Raw genomic sequence first — 24,462 nt, forward strand, 5'->3', positions numbered from 1 at the left:
CAGATCACCCCAATTCCTGCACCTTAACACCATAAATCACCACAATTCCTGCAACATAAGACTGCAGATAATCCCCGATGCTTGCATCTTCACACCTTAGATAAGCCCCAATTCCTTCACCTTCACAACTCAAATCACCCCAATTCCTGAACTGTCACACCTCAAATCAACTCCAATTTCTGCACATTCACACTTCAGACCAGACCCAATTTCTGCACCATTGCACCTCAGACCAGAACCAGTTTCTGCACCCTCAGATCTCAAATAAGGACAAGTTCTCCACCTTCACACCTCAGATCACCCTAATTCCTGCACCTTCACACCTCAGATCACCCTAATTCCTGCACCTTCGCACCTCAGATCACCCAAATTCTTATATCTTCACACCTCAGATCTGCAATTTCTGCACCTTTACACCTCAGATCAGTCCCAATTCCTGCACCACTAAATTAGCTTGGGGCATCTGACTGATCCTATGATTGTACCTAGCCTATCTGATGAGGGGGTGCAGTATAAAATGTAAGGGGGCAAAGGATTGGTTGGTCAGCAGGGCAAAGGATAGTGTCGGCAGTTTGTAGGGCATTGTACAGAGGCCAGCAGGGCACAGGTTGGGAGGTCAGAAGAGGAGCATACAGGGCTCAGCAAAACACAGTCCAGCTGGTTGGACAACAGGGGTAAGCAGGTCAAAGGACAGGGGTTAGTAGGGTAGAGGACAGGGGGTCAGCAGGATAGTGGATAGTGGTGCAGGGGACGGGTTAGCAGGGCAGAGGATGGGGTCACCAAGGCATAAGATAGGGGTCAGCAGAGCAAAAAACAAGGGTCAGCAGAGCAGAGGATGAGATCAATAGGGCATAGAACAGGTGTAACCAGGACAGAGGATGGAATCAACGGGGCAAAGGACAGGGGTCACCAGTGCAGAGGATGGGGTCAGCTCAACTGAGGAAGGGGTCATCAGGAAAAAGCATTGAGTCAGCAGAGCAGATGATCAGCAGAACATAGGATGAGGTCAGCAAGGCATAGGGTGTGGTCCACAGAGCATAGGATGGGCCAGCAAGACAAAGGATGGAGTCAGCAGGAAATAGGTCAGAGTCCGCAGAGCATAGGATGGGGTCAGCAAGACACAAGATGGAGTCAGCAGGAAATAGGTCCGAGTCCGCAGAGCATAGGATGGGGTCAGCGGGGCATAGGACGGGGTCCACAGGGTAGCGGACAGGGGTCAGCAGGGCATAGGACAGGGTCTACATTGCACAGAATGGGGTTAGCAGGGTAGAAGACGGGAGTCAGTAGGCCATAGGATGGGTCTGCAGAGCACAGGACAGGATCCACAGGGTAGAGGACAGGGGTTAGTATGACATAGGATGAGGTCAGCAGGGCATAGAACAGGGTCCACAAGGCAGAGGACAAGGGTTAGCAAGGCATAGGATGCGGTCTACAGTGCACATGATGGGGTCTGCAGGGTAGAGGATAGGGGTCACTAGGACATTGGACAGGGTCCACAGGACACAGGACAGGGTTTGCAGGGTAGAGGACAGCAGTCAGTATGACATAGGATGAGGTCGGCAGAGGACAGGGGTTAGCAAGGCAAAGGATGGGGTCAGCAGGGTATAGGATGCAGTCAGCAGGGAATAGGACTGGCTCCACAGGGTAGAGGACAGGGAAAAAAATGAAAATACTATATATTCCCATAGCCCCCACTCACACACTAGTTTAGCGTGACGTTTGGTGTCACGCTAAGGCACATATTTTGCACGTTGACACATTTCAAGCATAAAGCAGCCCATGTGGCAAATATAGCAAAGAAGGTTGTGCATTCTTTTGAGCTACAAGCTTTTTGCATTTTAACAGCACTTTTGCATGTTTATCAGTGTGTTCTTGCCTGTGCACACAATTGTTAATATTCTCATCGCACGTGGTCCTGAAATAAGCTCCAAAGTAATAGGTGCTGCAACAACAACCGGCTGGACACTGGGACCATGCATAGTGCAATGTAAATATTAGCCCACTTCAAATGTCATGGAAAATACTTACATTGCTCCTTGCGTGTACATAAAAACACCTCTTGCTTAGCACACTGGGGTGCTATTATCAATGAATGGCATTGCAAGCAAGGCGTGTTTGTTGAGCGTTCTCTGAATATTCCTCTTGCTGCTGTCAATCATATCCTATGATGAGGGGGCGGGGCCAAGCCGCATCTATTGTCTGTGGACACAGGCAGCACGGCTCAGAAGCAAGCTCACAGGTGTGCCCCATAGCAAATGGCTTGCTATGGGGGGCACAGTCTGAAGTGGAGGAGCCAGGAGCAGCGGTGGGGGACCCCAGAAGAGGTGATTCTGGCCACTCTGTGCAATTCCATTTTACAGAGCAGGTAAGTATATCATGTTTTTGTGGGGGTTTTTTTGTTTTGTTTTTAATTTTATACTTTACAATCACTTCAAATGCAACAGCTCTCTGAGACTGGTTCTCTGCTAAAACAATTGTTAATTCAACAGAATACTAAATTAAGCCACAGTTGGCTGACAGGGGATCCTATATGGCATGTTATCTGTTCAGGTGATTTATTGTGATAATATTCTTTGTTTTTTTCCCTAGGCTTGGGTCATTACAAAGAAGACCTGTGCATACACCAATCACACAGTACTGCCTGAAGCTTTGGAACGCTGGCCAGTTCATATGTTTGAGAAACTGCTGCCTCGCCATCTGGAGATCATCTATGAAATTAACCAGAAACACCTGGATGTAAGAGAACATATTTGTGCTTTATACTTATCAGTATATGAGAAAGTAATCCGGTTACAGAGCACCTGGAGTAATTGAAGATACCTTATCTTAGTTTTATATTATTGAGCAACAGCAATTTACAAGTATGTGTGTTACTGCATGTCAGGCTAGGGGAAAGGCCAGAGTTATATTGAACTGCATTATGTGCAATGGCTAATTTGAATTTACAACAGACAATCTATGTCCTGCTAAAGACCTAGTACTTTCTCTTTTAAACAGTACAGGCATACCTTGATTTACGAATTCCTCGTTTAATGTAATTTTCGGTTTACGAATGAAAATCCTGTGCCTTTAAAGTGCACTTTATAAAAAGTTTTGAACAGAAGACTTTTTTCTGACCTCCGGAACGGATTAATTGGTTTTCAGTGCATTTACGTATTTATTTTTAATCATGTCCCCGTACAGTATTTGTGCCTTTAAATTGCACTTTATAAAGCGTTTTGAACAGATAAAAGACTTTTTTTTTTTTTTTTTTTTTCTGACCTCCGGAACGGATTAATTGGTTTTCAATGCATTCCTATGGGAAACTGCACTTCAGTTTGCAAATTTTTTGCAATACGAAATGTCCCGGAGAACACATTAAATTTGTAAACCGAGACACGTCTGTATATCCCAAAATGAGGACACTGGCAAGATCACGGTTTACAGGTGTATTTGTTTACAATTAATTTTCCAGAGAGCACAGATGGTGTCTGATTATTGTATGGCTTTTAATTAAAATGAAATGTGACATGGTCTGAATAGTAGCCAATTTGAGTATTTTTTTTCCATAAGGTTGGTTGGAAAATACATTATCATGTGATTGGTTGTTTAGTTTGCACCAATATTTTTTGTAGCTGTTCTAAATGAGATCCGTTGTTTTTACTGACTGTCTGAAGAGTAGATACGACAAGGGAATAAGAGCACCTGTCCTTTTACTTGAATTGTCGAATTAGAAATTGATAAGCAGCAATGTTGGCTTGTATTGTATTGTGAAAGCAGTGTCCAGACAAGGTAAGCAGAGAGCAAATGACTAGTCACCAGGTTTGCCTGTAGGCTCCCTGCAGCTAATCATCTTCCCATTACTGATTTACCACACCTTGTTTAGCATTATGTAGAGGGGACAGGAAGGAGAACTATGGGCAGCACAGAAGTGATATCAAGTCTTGCTTGGAATCTATTGCAAAAAGGGAGTCAGAGGCAGCAGTGCCTTGGATGATCTCACACTGCAGATATCCAGTGATGAGGCCCAAGAATGCCCTGGTATTTGTCAGGAGGAATTTAAGGCAAAAAGTAACATTTTATGGGCACTGCTTATGTAAAATGTAACATTCCCCTATAATTAACAAAATCTTTACTTTTTGAGTTCAGTTCCATTTTATATGCAGTGTGATATAAGCATGAAAACAGAGGGCAATGTAAGGCAAGCCAAAGATTTTGCTATTTTATTTCCTTCAACCACAGTTTGAAGGAAAGAAAATTGCTCAATTTCCCCATCAACACTGTCAGTCTTGATGGGGGAATTCCTCCCACAGCTCTATTGTGTTCTGCCTGCGGAGAGCAAGGGGAGCCTTCCCCATCAGCAGAATACAATGATCACTAATATATAGTGATCGCACAGAAAAAATACCTGACAGGCTATTTGTACTGAAGTCGATTGATAGACTTCAGTACAACTAGCCTGCCCATAGATGAATCAAAATTCATTTGGTTTCTGCTAAACCAGCCAAATTTCAATCTGTCTATGGCCTGCCTTACTCTTTGCAGCAAAGAGGCATTATCTATCACAGCACCTACCCTGTTCACTTTACACTGCTAGGTTCACATTTTTGGAATAAGCGTTGTACATAGAAGGACCTAGCATAATATACAATTAGAGAGCATTGCAGGCAGAAATAAGACATCATTTGTAATTGGAGTATACTACATGCTATTGGTAATTTAATGGATTTTTGTTTCTGCATTTGCTTAGAACATATGAAGTTCAACATAATTTTGCCATACAACATTGGACCTGTGTATTTTACTGATTATTCTTATGCTATTCTTCAGGAAGTGGCAGCCATGTTTCCTGGCGATTTGGATCGGCTGAGGAGGATGTCTGTTATTGAAGAAGGAGATTGTAAGAGAATAAACATGGCTCATCTCTGTGTGATTGGCTCTCATGCTGTCAATGGTGTGGCAAGGATCCACTCGGACATAGTGAAAAATTCAGTGTGAGTATTTGACAAAATAGTTCACTTCTGCATTTAGATTGCTTAAGGGCTCATGTACACTGCAGCTGATTCACTCACATTTAGGAGCTGTTCAGCATATTTTTCAGCAGCCCCTGAACTCACCCTAATATTTTCCTATGTGTCCTTGTACACATCTTCGTTTACAGTCGTTTTTGTACCCAGAAAAAGTGCATTCAGCAGTCGATTTTATAAGCGTTTCAACCGCTAAATGCGGCAAATCACGTTTATAAGCATTTGTGTTTGAAAGTTGATTTTAACTCTTCCAGTTCCCGTTGCTGTCGAGAGGCTTTTTTCATCATGAAAAATGCATGCAAAGTGTTTCCAAGGTACTCAAATGGAGAAAACACTGAACACAGGATGTTCCTACTAAGCTTGTCACACATTGTAATGACCATTTCACACCTCAGCCTTCTCCCACCCTTGGAAACAAAAGATATATTAATGACCATTCACACCTCAAATTCCTCATGAAGACCCCCTGCCAGGTGGCCTTAATGACTCACTCCACCAGACACCTTTTCCACCCTTGGAAACAAAAGAAATGTTAATGAGCAACTCACACCTAAGCTAATCTCAACACCTACTGCTCTCTCTGCTTCTACTCTCTGTATTTCTCTGAAACAGTCTGAAATAGTTAATAATTTACCACTTTTCAGTGCATACTGGGCATTTAGGATGTTCTCCTGTGCTTATCTTTAAAAAACGCTCCTAAATGCAAACGCGCATAAATGTGTTCTGCAAACGCGGCTAAACAGACGGGTTTTTAACCTACGTTTTCCAGCAGTCAGTTTCCATCGTTCAGAAGTGTCCCGTGTACACGGGGCCTAATAGTTACATAGCTGGTCTGGCTGAAAAAAAAGACAAAAGTCCATCAAGTTCAACCATAAAAATATTATTTATGATCACAGGATTTCTTTTAGTGTGTGTTAAAAAAAACATTCTGCGTGGTATATATCAGGGAATGTTATATATGTATATCAGGGTGTGTGGCAAACATTTGCAGCCTATATAGAAGACTTATGGAAGCCACAATGGCCACATTTTTGAGAACCATCAACCAAAAAAAGAATTGCAAGAATTCTATTACAACTGCAATAAATTAAGTATAAGGCCAGGCCTAAAATGACAATTTATTTTCTTAGAAGTAAGTTTCTTCTCTGGTTTTCTGCGCTTATGATTCAGAAGGAAAATTACTCCACTGTGCTCTCTAAATATATTGTTCTGTAGCAATGGTTCAGCTGACTGTTCAGTATTCCAGCACCTAGTCCTTATATGTCTGTTTTGCAATATTATTTATATGTTCCAGCTTTAAAGACTTCTTTGACGTGGAACCACAGAAATTCCAGAACAAGACAAATGGCATTACTCCAAGGAGGTGGTTAATGCTGTGCAATCCAGGCCTGTCTGATATAATCGCAGAGGTAAAATGTCACTTCACCCTCTTCCTCTAGTGAAGCTAACATTAGTTTGAACTAAAATATGCTAAGGATAGGATGGGGCGACTGAGACATGTCCAGCTATTATTTGTTTAACCATTTTCCCTTGTTATAACTATCAAATGTCCACAATTTGCAAATTTGGTAACCCCCAAATGGTACAAAAGTTTATGTAACATTTATCTTTGTGGATTTCCTGTTATAATTACATGTCTTACTCCATTGAATAATGAATTTGTTTTGTTAGTAATAAGTAATTCTAGCCTATATATTTGCAGGCATAGTCCATTTAGAAATCAGAGTATACAATTAAATCATTGCTGGATAGAAACCTGGTACATTTGGTAAAGATGACCCTTTGTTCCACCTATACTCGTGTAAATATGCTGAGATTGACATCATAGTGTTTCAGTATTAACTTATTCAAGAAAAAAAGTGATATTTTTGTCCTAGGTGAAGCCTGTTGGGTTTCATCAATCTCTAGTTTTCAGTATGTCTTGAATACCCCTGCAGCAAGATCTCCCAGCCATAATTCTCAACTTTGTTCTTGTCCACCTGAGAATTTTGGGTGTTCCTGCAAGGGCAACATACAATGAAACACATTGACTGAGGCATTCACAGGCTTGATAATCCTTAAAAGTGACATTTACCAGATTCTTTCAAAAGATTTTTAATAGTAATATGTAGGCATTGCCATACTCTGGGCCTGATGTAGCAAAGTGTCAGTATTAACTGGAGACATGAGCCTGTTCTGTAAGTCTGAATCAGATTGCCACTATAGGGAACATAGGTTCTTTCTTCAGCCATCAGAACCTTAATTATTCCTATTTCTCTTTGCAGAAAATTGGGGAAGATTTTGTAACTGACCTGAGCCAACTGAGGAAACTGTTGAATTTTGTGAATGACGAGAGCTTTGTGCATGATATTGCTAAAGTCAAGCAGGTAAATTAGTGCACATCTATGGAGACAATAACTAGGACTATCGAATGTCTGTTGTCAGAACATCCTAAAAATTTCATATTAACCTTATTTGTAGAAACTCGTAACAAACGATCCTAGTGCAATGTGTAATGTAACTAGCATTAATAATTCTAAAAGACATGATGTCTCATTTTTAGGTTGTTATATCTTATACCTAACCAATCACATCTGTTGTTTTTTATGTTAGGAGAACAAGTTGAAATTTTCTGCTTATTTGGAGAAGGAATACAAGGTTAAAATTAATCCTTCTTCATTGTTTGACGTACAAGTGAAGAGAATCCACGAATACAAGAGGCAGATCCTAAACTGTTTGCATATCATCACTTTGTACAATCGTAAGTATCAAGCCTCGGCTGAGGTAAAGGTGACCATGCACATACCGATTATCTGAACAAAAAGATCGCTTTTAACCTCTGTTAATAGCATTTCTAGAATAATCAGTAAGTAGTGGCAGCATATTCCCTCAGTACAGGTTACCTGTAGTATGATTCTCATGGTACAAGGGCCATTCATTGTATCTATAGAACAGCCAATACTCAGCATTCTTACTACTAACAGTTAGCTACCATATAATAAAATAAGGTATGGCGCTAACATATATATTAGGTGAACAATATTCCAACTGTGATAGAAACATGTAAAAACCTAAAAGTGATATAAATGAATGAGTCCAAAGTCAAGAACAAAAACCAAAGTCCCACACCAGGTTGTAAATCAAAAACAATGGTGCATAAATTGCTCCATGCAGATCCCTTGTGCTCCACCACCATAAGACAATATATTGCACTCACCAACCATCTGTGACCGCTTAATTAAAAGAAGGTCTAATGCGCTTTGCGTCCCCAAGAGTTTGGAACATCAGTGTATCTTCTCAATGGTTTCCCAATTCACTGCATAGCCAAGGTTATCAAGAATCAGAAGAAGGAATGTCTCATAGTATAGTAGATTTATTAAAAAAAATTAATAAAATCAGCCAAGTATCCACTCACATTAGTTGGTGCCCAATCCTTGGCATTAATACACTCAACTCAGGATGCTAGCACTGCTCGAAAGGGAAGGCGAAACATGTAGAGGCAGAATCGCGTCTAGCCACATCCGGATCCGGTGACGTCATTTCCGCTTCCGATTTATGAAATGCACGCCAACTTCCCTGTCTAGCATCCTGAGCTGAGTGTATTAGTGCCAAGGATTGGGCACCAACTAATGTCAGTGCATATTTGGCTGAGTTTATCCATTTTTTTAATAAACCTACTATACTCTGAGACATTTTATTTATGATTATATTCAATTGTCCAATAACTTTTGGTCCCTTGAGAAAGGGGGGATGGCTACTCTTAAGAGCAGTAACTCCTAAACCCTTCCTCCAATTTGGATGTACATACCCTTAAATTAAACCTGAGAGTGTGCACTTTCAGCCCTTATCCATTATATTACTATAGATGGAATATGTTTTGGTAAATACCTGAAAAAAACTAAAATTGCGCCTATGTCCAAATATATATATGGACCTAACTGTATATCCCCACACTTAATTATGATTTTACTTGTAAAATCACACATTTCCACCATCGACTTTGATTGATCTCTGATTTACAAACCTAAACAAGCCTCTGCACAGGCGTCTTCCAGTGTAAATTGTATTTTCACCTGCTGCATCAGCATTCTCGGTCTAATTTGATTACATTATTAAAAATGTGCCCCAGGATATATTCTTGCTTTATATCTGATACCTGGCCTTCTTGATGTTGACTGGATGATTCCTTATGAAAACCTGTATTCTGCCAAGGCACAGGTCACTGGCTGACAGTGAGTGACAGATGAGACTATGGCAGAGTAAAGGTATTTATTTCAGAATTGAACAGCTGAACTCTTATGTACATGCAATTTATCTTTTAGGAATCAAGAAAGATCCATCCAAGGTATATGTGCCAAGAACAGTCATGATTGGAGGAAAGGTACAGTATTCAACTTATTTACTTACACAATTTTGAGCAAAAAAAGAATGAATAAGAGCAAACACCATGCTATTACCCTAAGGGATAGTTCACACTAGCTTTGAAAGCAGGCAGTTTTTTTATGAGCATTTTTACTATGGGCAGCACACAGTGCTGTTCACATTATCAAAACATGAAGCGTTAGCGTAGCATCGCTTCAAAATTGAAGGCTCATGTTGAGTCAGGAGGAGTTTGAAGCCTTTTAATACCTCCCATTCCAGTCTATGGTGACACTCCTCAAATGTCCTGGCAGGCGTTTGCAGTGCGGTTCTGGCTCGTTAATACCGTAGAGTTTATTATAGGCGTTTGTGGTGCAGTTTTAACGCTTATAAAACACCCATACTAAAGCTCATTAACACCTGCCTAATGCCCATACTAACAATATAGGGGCATTTTTGAAGAGTTGGAAATTTTAGTCAAGTGTGAACAAGCCCTAAGGCAGCTAAAATGGTTCAATGTTTTGAATATATCCATCTGGTTAGTTTGCTTTTGGGTTTTTTTGTCTGTTTTTTTTAAATATGTTATGCTCACCCTAAATGCTAGAACACTATTGTTCTTGCTATTCATAATTGTTAACCTGTGAGTTGCCATTATTTCTCATTTCTTGTTCTGCAGGCAGCTCCCGGCTATCACATGGCAAAAATGATCATAAAATTAATCACCTCTGTGGGAAATATTGTCAACAATGATCCTGTGGTTGGGGACAGACTTAAGGTTATTTACCTAGAGAACTACCGTGTATCGTTGGCCGAGAAAGGTTAGTCACTGCATTTTGGGAGAGTAAATGAGAGGATCTGATTGTTTGCTATATGGCGTAAAAATGGATATTCATTCTCACCCATTTTAAGAACACCAGACAAATATAAACACACTCTTTAATCCAGTCATGTATTAATCATGTTTTTTAACCATGGCCAATCAGTGATCACACGAATAGTAGTAAGCAAGATGTGACTTCCTGACATCATGTCTTACTACTTGTAAAATCTGTGAATGATCACGCTAATCACGCCATCAGGGCCCTGATGAAGTCACGTGATTAACGTGACGCAACACATCGGCACATGGTGACGTACTTCTGGTTTGGACGCCATCTTTGTACACCCATGTAACTACACCCAGAACATGAGGTTTGTTCTAATAATGCTCTGAATAAGACTATTGAAATAGCTACATGAAAGGAGAGAGAGAGCCATATTAACAGCAGGAGTGAGCAGTGAGGGGAATATCTGACCAGACCAGATCCATCCACAAAGGAGCCTTCAGTTTATCCACTGAGAGTATTGTCTCTAAATGCGCCTATTGATTGCGCATCTGGGCTCCCTGTGAGCTTCTAACAACCCACAGAGCTACATGAAAGGAGAGATAGAGCCATATTGACAGCAAGAGTGAGCAGTGAGGGGATTATCTGACCAGACCAGATCCATCCACAAAGGAGCCTTCAGTTTATCCACTGAGAGTATTGTCTATAAAAGCGCTTATTGACTGCGCAGTCTTTATAATATTGGTCATTTTACCACAGTATTGGATGGAATATCTACTATTGGAGATATTTTGATCTTCCACACTTATATTGGAACAATATTCTAGCACTGTAATAGCACTACCGGTCACTAACAGTGACTAACTTCACGTCATCACAGAAGTCACTTCATTTGTATGAATTTTGGCACCTTGTCACAAGTCGCTTTATTTTTATAATTTTTATGACAATTTTTATGATTATTGGCATATTTTATTTATCCCCCCCAAGTAGTACAGTGTCACACTATGGTGACACTGTACTGCTAGGGTGACAGTATGTTAAAAAAAATAATAATATAAAAAAAATAAAAATGTAAAAAAAATTTTTGAAAAATTATCATTTTTGGTTATAAACGAATTTGGGGTTTTTTTTACAAAAATTTTATTAAAAAAACCCTTTTTTTTCAAAATGTGTGGACTTTTTCATTTATATAGCAAAAAAATAAAAATCCCAGTGGTGAATAAATACCACCAAAAAAAAGTTTTATCTGTCTCAAAAAAATGGTAAAAAATGCATATGCAGTGTTGCATGACCGCACAATTATCATTCAAAGTGTGATAGCACTGAAAGCTGAAAATTGTCTTGGACTGGATGGGGGTGAAAGTGCCCAGACTTGAAGTGGTTAAACTGCTTGTATAAGTAAAGGGAATATGCCTTCTTTTTGCTTCCCATGTAAAGCAGCAGTCACACTGGAGAGGGAGGGTCAGTGCAGTTTTGCTTTTGTACAGTGCTGTCAATCTAATACTTTGAATATATTTAAAGGAGGAGAGCAGAAAGATGACCTAATCATTGACCAGGCTGTATTGCTAAGAATAGGTTTACAAATAAAATAAAGCAGGACATCCCTCCTCCTTAGCCCCCTAACTCTAACTCCCACCAGGTTTCTAACTATCTCTTTCTGATGATGATGGACTCCCTTTGTATACAGCAATGCTGCACAGATCTTGTCTCAAGCTTCTTTGAAGCAACTTTCTATAGACTTTGAATGTGCTGTACAAGTATTATTGGACTAAGGCCCCATTCAAGGCAGTAATTAGTTACTGAACAGACAGCAGAGAACACAATTTCTGCAGTGATGCTGTAAATCACTGCAGAAGGCCACCACATTCGGGAAAAAAAGAAGTAAACACCTGGGTGGGGAGGTTTAGCTTAGAATAGGTTAGGGGACCAGGGAGGGTGCTGGGAAGACATGGCCATTTAACTAAAATGGAGGTCTGACACATTGCTGTGCTGTTTGTCAAGGTCAGCATAGATCACAAAATTGGTTGAGCTGTTTGCTTGGAATTTAATAAATAAAGCACATAGTCCCTTCTAGCTCTCTCTAAAGATTCTATGATGAACTTAGAGATATGAAAGCATAAGGCCCCTTTCACAGGGCACAGACTGTTTTGATCAGCTGGGGATCTGTCCACTGATCCACTGCTGATCAGAGTAGACTAGGCAGATGACAGATCCGTTTCCACTCAGTCTATGCAGAGCAGACACGGACAGAGCCCACTCCATACTCCAAGAGTGGCTGGAAGTAAACCGACTCGGCTGTCCATTTACACCCGACTGCCCTCCAATCCGATTTGCCTAGACTGATGGGGAGGGATCCCCATCCATTTTTTTTTTTTTTTCCAGACTGTATCTGATTGGAGGTAGGCGCGTATAAAAGGACACAAGTCCATTTACACCTGCTGGTGAATGGACTGTCTGATCAGGTCCACCTGAAAAACTGACAGGCGGATCTGATAGAATCCATCGTGTGAAAGTGGCATAAGGACTTTAATTGTTAAATAGAGAATGCTGAGTCTTGTTTTGTTCTTTGTCTTCCAGTGATTCCAGCTGCTGACCTGTCTCAGCAGATCTCCACAGCAGGCACGGAGGCCTCCGGCACTGGAAACATGAAGTTTATGCTGAATGGTGCTCTGACCATTGGAACAATGGATGGTGCCAATGTTGAGATGGCAGAAGAGGCCGGAGAGGGCAATTTGTTTATCTTTGGCATGAAAGTGGAGGATGTGGAAGCACTTGACAAGAAAGGGTTTGTATTGTGTTATAACTAGAAACTTTTTTGCATTCATTGGCAGCCATTTGTAGACCACTGTCTAAAAGAATTTTGCGCACTGATCCACCAGAAGCACATAACACCAGTGCAGTACCAACACTTGTAACAGACAATCTATGATTTTTATTTTAATTCAAAACATGTGCTTCGTTCAAAGGGACTGGATTTATTGGAGAACTTCTCAAGCCATTTTTTCAGTGCAAGGACTGGAATATTTCTTCAATTTTTTTCGGCAGCCCCCTTAAAATCAGAGTATAAGAATACATAAAGATCTTACCTATTAAAATATAACTCGGGTGTAGGCATGCTTTGAGAGGTAGAGATCACCTGGACAACATAGTAGAGATCAAAGATCACTGGGCGGCGGTGCCATTTTTTTTTTTTTGTTAAGGAGTTGGCTAGCAAGCACCCAATAAAAAGTAAGGACAAGGAGAGCACGGAATGGAGGAAACCTAGCAAAATATAATAAAATTGATGTCACTGTAAAATTATAAACTTGGCCTACCTTAAATTTAGCTTCAGTAACCCCCACAAGTCTGATACAGGAGTCCATCATGAAGGCAGAACCATGGGAACTGTAGGCTGACTTGCTCCACTAGTTTTAGGTCTTGCTGTCTGCTTCGAGTTCTGGCAGGTATAAGTAGTATATAGGGCAGTGTACAGAGGTCAGTAGTAAGTAGGGCAGTGTACAGGGGGATCCGGAAGGATTTTTTTTCCCCTGCAGGAGCAAATTGGATTGTGCTTTGCTGGGTTTTTTTTGCCTTCCTCTGGATCAAACTGTGGGTGTAGGATTATAACTTTTTTTATGGTTTAACTGGATGGATTTTTGTCTCTTTTCAGGCAGACTAACTATGTAAGTAGTAAGTAGGGCAGTGTACAGAGGTCATTAGTAAGTAGGGCAGTGTACAAAGGTCAACAGTAAGTAGGGCAGTGTACGGAGGTCAGCAGTAAGCAGGGCAGTGTACGGAGGTCAGCAGTAAGCAGGGCAGTGTACGGAGGTCAGCAGTGTAGAGGAAAAAGTAGGGCACTGGACTGGGGTTAGCAGGACAGGGGGGTTAGGAGGGCACAGTACTGGAGGCTCAGAAGAGCGCAGTATGGGGCATCAGGGTGACGCGATACAGCAGGGTCAGGTGGGCAAACCACTGGGGTGGTCGGGAGGGCACAGTACAGGTGGGTCAGGAGGGTACACCACTGGGGGGAAGGTCTGGAGGGTACACCACTGGGGGTGGGGATCAGGAGGGAGCACCACTAGGAGGGCGGACAAGAGCGTAAACCACTGGGGGCAGGAAGGAGGTCGGAAGAGTAAACCACTGGAGGGGTTCAGGAAAGTTTACACCACTGGATGGGGGGGCATAGAAAAAGTTTCAAAACGCCTTGTTCTAGTGCTGATCCCAGCCGGCCCTCCTCTCTCTCTCCATACACTACAAGGAGAAGCTCAGGCTCGTTCACACAAGAGCCTGCCTCTGTCGCCTATGACAGCTGCAGGATAGCTCTGCGGGTTTGGGCTTTGCTGGCTAGGACTACTTATGACATGTCTCCTCTTTATTGCGCATCTCTGCCAGTTGGGGTTTGGCAAAGCAGGGACAAGCGGTCAACCAGTGATCAATGGGTTGCCGACCCCTGGTATAACTGTTTTCAAACTATTATAATTAATGCTGGGTATTTGGGTAACCTGAAGACTAAAGCTCTTTCATTTATTTTGTTTTACGTATGTGCTAGCAGTGTTCAGTTCCTACAATAACGCTGATAGGGCCCAATTATGACTATTTAGAGATTGTAGATTATATACCCTTTTCCCTACCAGGTATATAAACATGAATAGAAGCATTAACTCTACATAGTTGCTATCCTAGCAACATTGAATGTAATGTTATAATTATATTCAATCAATAACTATAATTTTCTTAACCTGACAAATAGTTCCAATATGAATTCTTGTATATGTGACAAATGGGGCCTTTCTGTGTATTGTTTGTGTGCCGAACACCACCATCTGGCAGTTTCCAGACGGACTATCCCTAGACATTGCTTTGTTTTAGCTTAGAAAGTGTGCACCTCAACCTCTGCTAGCAGTAGTTGTTAGTGTCAGCCCTTTTTTTGTAGCCGGTATAAAATTAGATCTGTTTTAATGTGCATTTAAATAAAATACAAAAATATTCAAAACATTCAGTGGGTTTTTTTTTCTTCTCATTTCATTTTATTCTCTTTAGATACAATGCAAAAGAGTACTATGATAGAATCCCAGAGCTTCGGGAAGTGATCAATCAGATCAGAGATGGCCGCTTTTCTCCAACAGAACCAGATCTTTTCAAGGATATCGTCAATATGTTAATGAATCATGACAGGTAAACAGATTAAGAATCAAATAATTATATTTCAGTGTGTTTAAAGCTGGACTCCAGTGAGATAAAAACAGCACTAGTTACATGTATTTGGTAAAAACCATTAGTGAATCAGCAGTTTCAAAACTGATATTTCAGTATTTAGTATACACTATGTTGCCAAAAGTATTGGGACACCCCTCCAAATTATTGGATTCAGGTGTGCCAATCACCTCCATGGCCACAGCTGTATAAAATCAAGCACCTAGGCATGCAGACTGCTTCTACAAACATTTGTGAAAGAATGGGTCGCTCTCAGGAGCTCAGTGAATTCAAGCGTGGTACCGTGATAGGTTGCCACCTGTGCAATAAGTCCATCTGTGAAATTTCCTTGCTATTAAATATTCCTTGGTCAACTGTTAGTGGTAATATAACAAAGTGGAAGCAACTGGGAACAACAGCAACTCAGCCACGAAGTGGTAGGCCACGTAAAATGACAGAGCGGGGTCAGTGCATGCTGGAGCACACAGTGTGCAGAAGTTGCCAACTATCTGCAGAGTCAATAGCTAAAGACCTCAAAACTTCATGTTACCTTCAGATTAGCACAACAACAGTGCGTAGAGAGCTTAATTGAATGGTTTTCCATGGCCAAGCACCTGCATCTAAGCCTTGCATCACTAAGTGCCGATGCAGTGGTGTAAAGCACGCCACCACTGGACTCTAGAACAGTGGAGACGTGTTCTCTGGAGTGACAAATCACATTTCTCTGTCTGGCAATCCGATGGACATTTCTGGGTTTGGCAGTTGCCAGGAGAACGTTGCTTGTACCAAGTGTAAATTTTAGTGGAGGGGGGATTATGGCATGGGGTTGTTTTTTAGGGGTCAGGCTTGTTTTTTAAGGGTCGGGCTTTCCAGTGAAGGGAATTCTTAAGGCGTCAGCATAGCAAGACATTTAGGACAATTTCATGCTCCCAACTTTGTGGGAACAGTTTGGGGATGGCCGCTTCCTGTTCCAATATGACTGCGCACCAGTGCACAAAGCAGGGACCATAATGACATGGATGAGCGAGTTTAGTGTGGAGGAACTTGACTGACCTGCACAGCCCCCTGACCTCAACCCGATTAGAACACCTTTGGGATGAATTAGAGCAGAGACTGCGTGCCAGGCCTTCTCATCCGACATCAGTGCCTGATCAAATTTGGAAGAATGGTCATACATTCCATAGACATACTCCTTAACCTTGCGGACAGCCTTCCTAGAAGAGTTGAAGCTGTTATAGCTGCAAAGGGTGGGCCAACTCAATATTGAACCCTATGGACTATGACTGGGATTCCATTAATATTCATGTGCGTGTAAAGGCAGGCATCCCAATACTTCTGACAATATAGAGTATGTCTGAGAGTCAAACTACCTGATTATTTACTATATCAGTCAGTGACACGTTTGATGAGATCTCATCACTTGAGTTCCTGAGTCTCGCATGCCTGATCAGACCAATATGATGAGTTCTCACTCTGCCTGTTGGATTTTAAAGTAAATGTAAACCCAAAAACAAAAAAATACTGTGCAGCTTACCAGTACTTAGAATATGACTATATTAAGTTTTTTTATCAGACTTTTTAAACTTTATTTTCATCTGGTATTTCTGCCATTAACAGACTTCCTGTCCTAGGATGATAACACTCATTCACCCTTCTGTGTCAGCACAAAAACAGGACTATGGAACCCCACACCTCTCCTAGTGTCCATAACATAGAGGCATGGTTCTGTAAACCTCAGTGAACAATGTAATTGATAAGCCAACACAGTCAGGGAGCATAAGAAGTTAACAGCTGACAAGATTTCTGTAAAGATCAACCGGCAATTTTTTGAACTCTTCATACAGATATTGCAAAACACTTTCAATGGTAGATTTAAGAGACAAAGAGGGACCAAATGTGATAAATGCATTATTGTTGTTTACATACATTTTAATTTGATTTTATATTATGGCGAATACAACAGGAGAAGATGGAACACAAAAAGGCCTCAAAATCCCAGGTGGACGTTAACAGAGTTGGAAACACAAATGGGAATTATGACAGGGAGATTGTGCTGTTGGAATATGCAACACAAATAAAATGTAGGGACATGAGACCTCCATGTCATAATTCCGGACATCTCTGCATTTGGGATTTTTTGACTGCAACATTTTTTCATGTGTTTCAGTTTTTTCTGTTTCATTCTTTGTAAATTATAATAAATAACTAAATTTTACAGCAAGAGTGGGAACCTTACATAATGTCCACAGCAGGTGTGCAGACCCAGGAACACGAGCAGCAATCCCACCAATAGAGTGCAAGTTGGTTTAACAGCATGCAATGGATTTGTGAAATATTTATCTTTAGGTCTACAGTGTTTTTAGGGAAGTATAGGCATTTATACAAATAAGGTGTTAAAGAGATCTCTTGGAATTAATGATATAAAGCTGCCAAAATACAGAAAGATTTTTAAATTGGGTGTTAAAGAGATCTCTTGGAATTAATGATATAAAGCTGCCAAAATACAGAGTTTTAAATTGGGTAATGAAAACTGTACAGAGAAAATAGTGAATCTCATATTTATATACAGTACATATGCCATCACCCCAAAACTATCAATACCTTGATAACAAACCTAAAAATAATCGAACTGTAACTTCAGTTGTTAAAATGTTCCAATGTTTGCTACACATTTTTTTGATGGTCAAACTTTTTTTTTTTTTTTTTTTGTCCAGAGCATGTGGTTCATCCTGTATGGTTTGGCTACATGATCCCCTCCTATTTAACACCTTATTATTGTAAATGCCTATATGCCCTTGGAAAGCGCTGTAGACCTTTAGACAAATATTTCAAAATTCATCACACATCTGAATCTGAATATCCATTTTGTCTGGACCCTTTAACTACCAAGCAATGACATTATATTTAAGCAAAATATGGTCTTGCCAACTCTATATAATGTATAACCTTTTCATAAAATAAGTTTTTATCGTATACATTCTACTTTTTATAGGTTTAAGGTATTTGCAGATTATGAAGCCTATATTAAATGCCAAGGAAAAGTGGACCAATTATATATGGTAAGCCAGCAGCATTTACTTACACCTATATGTATTTGCGGGCAGCACAATGCCTTTTTACTTACCTCTTAGACCTTGCAGCACTGGGGTCCTTGGTTCGAATCTCATTCAAGACACAATCTGCATGGACTTTGCATGTTCGCCCTTTGTTTGCTTGGGTTTCCTCCAATTACTCTGGTTTCCTGCCACATTCCAAAGACATGCTGATAAGTTAATTGGCTCCTGTCTAAATTAATATGCACATTCAAATTGGCTATGCACATGTGTTATCACATTTTGCATGCTGGTCCCAAGCCCGAGCAATTGTGCAGTGTTGAGGAAGGACCTGGTGACCTGCTTAATATAAAATTGTGTCACATTATTATGGGAAAAGACTTCCAAACGCATCAGACTTTGTGCCCAGAGAGCTTTTCTGTAGATTTGCTGAAAGTTGGCTATGACCTCATGGCGATGTGTATATAAAATAAATAAAAAAATATATATACCGTATTTGCCGGCGTATAAGACGACTTTTTTGCCCTGAAAAACATGCCTCCAAGTGGGGGGGTCGTCTTATACGCCGGGTGCACTTCAGTTGGGATAGATATAGCTGCCATAGTGGCCTCCCGATGCCCGCCCGCCTCATTCTACATACCATCCAGTATCGCGCGGTATCCAGTGCGGCCGCGGCGGGTCATCAGCGTGGCTGCGGCGAGCATCAGCAGCGATACAGGGGTGCCAGCCTTTTCTGCTCGGCGGGAAGCAGCGGCGCTCCGGCCCGCCCCTTGTCTATGCAGAACTCGCACATGCGCACTAGTGCCAATTACAGGGAGATGCAGGGACTGGCCGGAGGCGCTGCGGTCGTGTACAATGGTGACAATGACAGGTACTGTAGTGGCACTAATACTACGGGCACTCATGTGAAACCGGTAACAATAAATGCACACAGGGGTATACTTTTATACATTTTACAACTTTCTCCTCGCCCCCTCCCCCCTTCTTATGCACTCCCTATCCAAATCTCTTATCAGGTCATAATATACCATATGTCACTTGGTATTAATATACGGTACTATAATACTCATGTCATAAGCATTCGAATATAAATTAAAATGTTGAAATCAAATCTGATGTTCTTTTACGTTTTATTTGGTGTGTGGTGTGTGGAAGGTGTGCGGAAGAGGGGGTAGTCTTATACGGCGAGTATATAACAAACTCTATATTTTGAGTGGAAATGTTGGGGGGTCGTCTTATACGCCCAGTCGTCTTATACGCCGGCAAATACGGTATATAAAAACTTTATTTTTATTTTTTTAATCTGTACTGTATGTTTCCTTCTGTAACATGTTGATAACTGCTTTGCAGAACCTCAGGGAATGGACCAAGAAAGTCATCAAGAACATTGCTTGCTCTGGCAAGTTCTCCAGTGACAGGACAATAAGTGAATACGCCACTGAAATCTGGGGGGTTGAGCCCTCCGCTGTGAAGATTCCTCCACCCAACATACCAAGGGAATAGATATATGATGGTGCATGTACTCACTGTTCTCCGCTGGTAGTTTGGTTGGCTCAGGATTAGTGTTTGTTCACCAGTTGTGATTGCTTTTCCCATCAGAGCATAGCCTTGTCATTGGGAAAACATCCTGATTGTATTATTCAACACTGACTCTCTGCAGATAAGCTGCTCACAATATTAGGATTTGATCTTTATTCCAGGCCTGGCTATATAACTAGGCCAGAGCCCTGACAAAGGCAAGACGATACTTAGGTCATCTATAAGTCATAGGCAGTGCTTCCATAATATATTACCTGAGGAAGCAAGGGCAGTCTCTGCTGTTACTTTCATAGAGAACACAAACCATATTCATGTTAAGTCATACAGGATTGAACCACTTGTAATCCACTAAATATTAATGAACCATAGCTAGTATTTGTGCTCATTACGTACACTGTTTTTTTAAAAACTTGTTTCTTTTTATCCTGTATGAACAAAATAGGAAGCACATGTGAGATGTTTCTCCTTCTGCATTTCACATTGACTCCATGTAGTACTGTTGTATCATATTGTTTTAGTCAAATAGCATTAGTATTTTTATTTTTATTTTATCAGGTTTTAGATTTTGAACACATCTGGGCTTTTTTTCAGTGAGGCAATGCAGAGAATAAAAGGCATTATGCAGATTGCAGTGACCCATAGACACAATCACATTGCAGTCAGTTTTAGTCCAGTTCTAAGTTATTTTTGATTTGTTGCTAGCGTATACTGCACGGTTGTACATTATCAGCACTCTTTGCACTGCCTTACTGAATAAGTCTACTTGTCAGAAAAACATTAGTAGCAATGGAGACAGTTTGGACTTACAAGGCTTATTCACAAAGGGCATTATCCCCATGCATAGATATGTGACCTTAAATGGTAAGGAAAGAAGTACCTCCAGAGGTAGAATGGAGCATAGAGTATGTGTTGCTATGACATAAGCCATTAGGAAAGGCCTGTTTAGAGTGTCATGTAAAGTTTTAAAGTACTGTAATAAAAGCAGTGAAGTAGCTGCAACACAGTGGCACAGAGCAAACACTTTCCCAACGCTGCAGTGGACCATCTGTAGGAATGTGGCCGTCATATCCTTGCTCTCCGCACAACCTGGTGAATGGGACATCGAGCAAGCTTGGCGTGAAACTTTGTAAATCATGTGTTTGTCTTTGCAAAAATGCCGTTGTTTTAGCATTTGTGTGTGTGTGCGATTTCAGAGTACTGTATTTCTAACTAAAGATTTGCACGTTAACTCCACCTTCATGTTTGTGAGTCTTATTCCTTTAATAAAACTAGTATCTACTCTCAGCCTATTGAATGGAAATGTTTATAGTTCAAGAACTTGTTGGTTGCTGGGTCTTTATAGAGTTGGTCCAACTGCAATTTTAGTTTTGGTTAGATGCAGGTGTCCTTAAAGCCGACCTGTACTCCTTTTGTAAAGTTTTAAAATAAATGTTCTGCCATTCTGCCTAGGAGCAGATGTCAAAAGATGCCTGCTATTGCCTTTATTAACCAGAAAACCTTCTTGTGTGTCTCTCTAGTTTCACATTTTTACTGGCACACAATTCAAGGTTAAGCCCTGCCAGCTGCCATGTTAGAGTTTTTACTGCTGTCTTTAAAGTAGGAAATATTTTTCTAGTGGTGGAGACAACAACAGCCAAATGGGCTTTTTAAATCTTACCCACCCAAAAACCTAATTGGTAGGACACCTTTATAATGCTGCTTATTAATGTAAACGGTTTTGAGCATGAAAGAAAACTCCCAGAACAAACAATAACTCAAAGCAGGGGTCTAATTGGCTGCAGTGTGGTATACTTTTTTTTAAATTTTTCAATATATTCTCCGATTTTTGTTTGAGGTCTAATAGTAATGTTAGGGACACAAACCCCAAACCTTGGTTGTCACAGTTAAAGTACACCTTCTATGAGAGCAATATGGGGCTGCTATTGCTGGGCTCCTTAAGCTAGAAGCCATGCTCTACAGTGACACATAACAAAGGGCCCAGATGCTGGTGACATTATTGACCTAATATGACCACATGACCATAATAAGATATGGTCATATACCAAATATGGCCATGTGGTCATATTAGGCCAATAATGTCACCAGCACCCCAACTCCTTTGTTCTGTGCAGCTGCAGGGTGGGGAATTCCATGGCCACCACCAATTGGAACAATGCTGACAGATTTACATGGATTCAGTTTGCCCCAACTCTTGGCTCACCCTTACTTTCTATGGGCCAAATGGTAAATCTGTCCCTTGTCTTAAACATACAGCCAAGCCAGTTAACAATAAAACTTTTTTTTTTTGGATCCTAGTGGAAACTAAACTCAGGACCCCAGCACTGCATGGCCACAGCATTATTTACCATTCTGAACGCTAATATAAAAGGGAAAATGCTGTATCTTATATTGCAAAGTGCAATATACAATATTTAAAAACAATCCTCACCATGCGAGTCTTAGTTACAACCAAAACAGACAATTGTTTTCCAGTTACAGTTACAGAGGTATTAAAGTGTACCTGTATTTCTCCCAAACTAGGCAAAGTATCACGTTCACTTTACTCTATGGAGCTTAGGTAGCAAGTACTTAACCTCCACTCACATCCACTGCTCCAGTCTACTGGAAGCCTGATTTAATATTGCCCAGTGAATATCAATGGATATGAGGGAAAATGTGACACTTCTCTTGCCTTTCTGCAATGCGGCATTTGGTGCCCTAGGGGTCTGTAACTAGGCCCTAGCACTGTCACATGGTAGCAAGGAGAATGCACAGCAAGCCAAAACTTTTACACAGGAATTTGGGTTGGATGCTGGTGGATCTGGGGGGGCAAGTAGAAGGGTAATTACGTGCAGATATACCTTTGCATGTATTTACTCTAGTGGTTGTCTTTATACATTGTAATCCATGCCAAGGACTGCTGAAGCTTAGGATAAGCCACAGAGATTCTGCTTTTTTTTTTCTATGGTCCGATTGTACTGTGACTTGCACAAAGAAATGTAATCAACAAGCACACTTTGTACATGCAAGTAGTTTTCTGGCCATATAGGATGCTTTAGTGGCAGGGATAGTCTGGGGCACAGGGAAGGGGTGGGGTTCCACTTGTTTCTTGTGGTTTAGGGGAGCCTGCAGGGGGGGGGGGGTTGAAATTTTTTCTCAGGGGCTTAGAAGAGGGTTGCACCTTTTCTCTGGGTTTTAGGAGAACCTGGGGCTTCACGTTTATTCTCTGGTGTTTAGAAAAGCCTGGGGGTAGAGGGGGATACACTTATTTTCCTGGGATTTAGGGGAGCCTGGAGTTTGCATTTATTCTCTGGAGTTTAGGGTAGTCTTGCAGTCTGCACGTGTGGGCATTAAATGAGTTTAGGTGTTTGCAATTATTCTTTGAGGCTTAGAGGTGCCTGGGGGTTTGCACTTATTCTCTGGATATTACAGAAGCCTGGAGGTTTGCACTTCTCAGAACTTGCATGTTAACTCTCAGTAAGTGGGTTCACCCTTGAAGTGCGTTAGCTATTCCACATTCACTACTGATTGCTGGTAGTGTTGGAGAGCTCTCCTGTCCCTAGATTCCAGCATGTCCTCCATGTCTGAATGTAAGATTTGACAGTATGCCTGTGACTTTTTCTCTTTTGTGAGTACTTTAATACATTAACAATTCAGTGGAGTCAGAAGATGTTGCACTAGGCCAACATATTCTCTCTTTTCTTTGTTTTTCTAAGCATTAGGGGAGCCTGAAGGTTTACACATATACTCTGGGCATTAGAGGAGCCTTTATCCTCAGGCCCAACATACACTGCTCAAAAAAATTAAAGGAACACTTTTTAATCAGAGTATAGCATTAATTCAATTAAACTCCTGGGCTATTGATCTAGTCAGTTAAGTAGCAGAGGGGGTTGTTAATCAGTTTCAGCTGCTTTGGTGTTAATGAAATTAACATGTGCACTAGATGGGCAACAATGAGATGACCCCCAAAAGAGGAATGGTTTTACAGGTGGAGGCCACTGATATTTTTTCCCCACTCCTCTTTTCTGACTGTTTTTCACTAGTTTTGCATTTGGCTAGGGACAGTGTCACTACTGGTAGCGTGAGGCAATACTTTGACCCTATAGAGGTTGCACAGGGAGTCCAACTCCTCCAGGATGGCACATCAATATGTGCCATTGCCAGAAGGTTTTCTGTGGCTCCCAGCACAGTCTCAAGAGCATGGAGGAGATTCCAGGCAGTTACTCTAGGAGAACTGGACAGGAACATAAAAAAGGTCCTTAACCCATCAGCAGGACCAGTATCTTCTCCTTTGTGCCAGGGGGAACAGGATGAGCACTGCCAGAGCCCAACAAAATGACCTCCAGCAGGTCTCTCGTGTGAATGTCTCTGACCAAGCAATCAGAAACAGAATTCATGAGCGTGGCCTGAGGGCCCGACGTCCTCTAGTGGGCCCTGTGCTCACTGCCCAGCACCATAGAGCTTGATTGGCATTTGCCATTGAACACCAGAATTTACAGGTCCACCACTGGTGCCCTGTGCTTTTCACAGATGAGCAAGTTCACCCTG

At 41.2% G+C, this 24,462-nt stretch overlaps 1 protein-coding gene across 1 annotated transcript in view; it reads left to right on the forward strand.

The window, feature by feature from the left end:
- The window catches only part of PYGB (glycogen phosphorylase B), a 143,345-nt gene extending 122,125 nt beyond the window's left edge, over window positions 1-21,220 (forward strand). Inside the window, exons 10-20 of the mRNA XM_089669808.1 lie at window positions 2,590-2,736; window positions 4,810-4,973; window positions 6,301-6,415; window positions 7,271-7,372; window positions 7,599-7,746; window positions 9,308-9,366; window positions 10,021-10,162; window positions 12,749-12,956; window positions 15,191-15,325; window positions 18,336-18,402; window positions 19,747-21,220. Of these exons, the coding sequence (XP_089525934.1) occupies window positions 2,590-2,736; window positions 4,810-4,973; window positions 6,301-6,415; window positions 7,271-7,372; window positions 7,599-7,746; window positions 9,308-9,366; window positions 10,021-10,162; window positions 12,749-12,956; window positions 15,191-15,325; window positions 18,336-18,402; window positions 19,747-19,899 (1,440 nt within the window). The 3' untranslated portion in view covers window positions 19,900-21,220. The remainder of the gene's footprint in view (window positions 1-2,589; window positions 2,737-4,809; window positions 4,974-6,300; window positions 6,416-7,270; window positions 7,373-7,598; window positions 7,747-9,307; window positions 9,367-10,020; window positions 10,163-12,748; window positions 12,957-15,190; window positions 15,326-18,335; window positions 18,403-19,746) is intronic.
- Window positions 21,221-24,462: the final 3,242 nt, after the last annotated feature.

The sequence above is a fragment of the Staurois parvus genome, unplaced genomic scaffold, assembly GCF_062004578.1.
Source record: "Staurois parvus isolate SC_StPar_1 unplaced genomic scaffold, SC_StPar_1.0 ptg000081l, whole genome shotgun sequence".
Lineage (NCBI taxonomy): Eukaryota > Metazoa > Chordata > Amphibia > Anura > Ranidae > Staurois > Staurois parvus.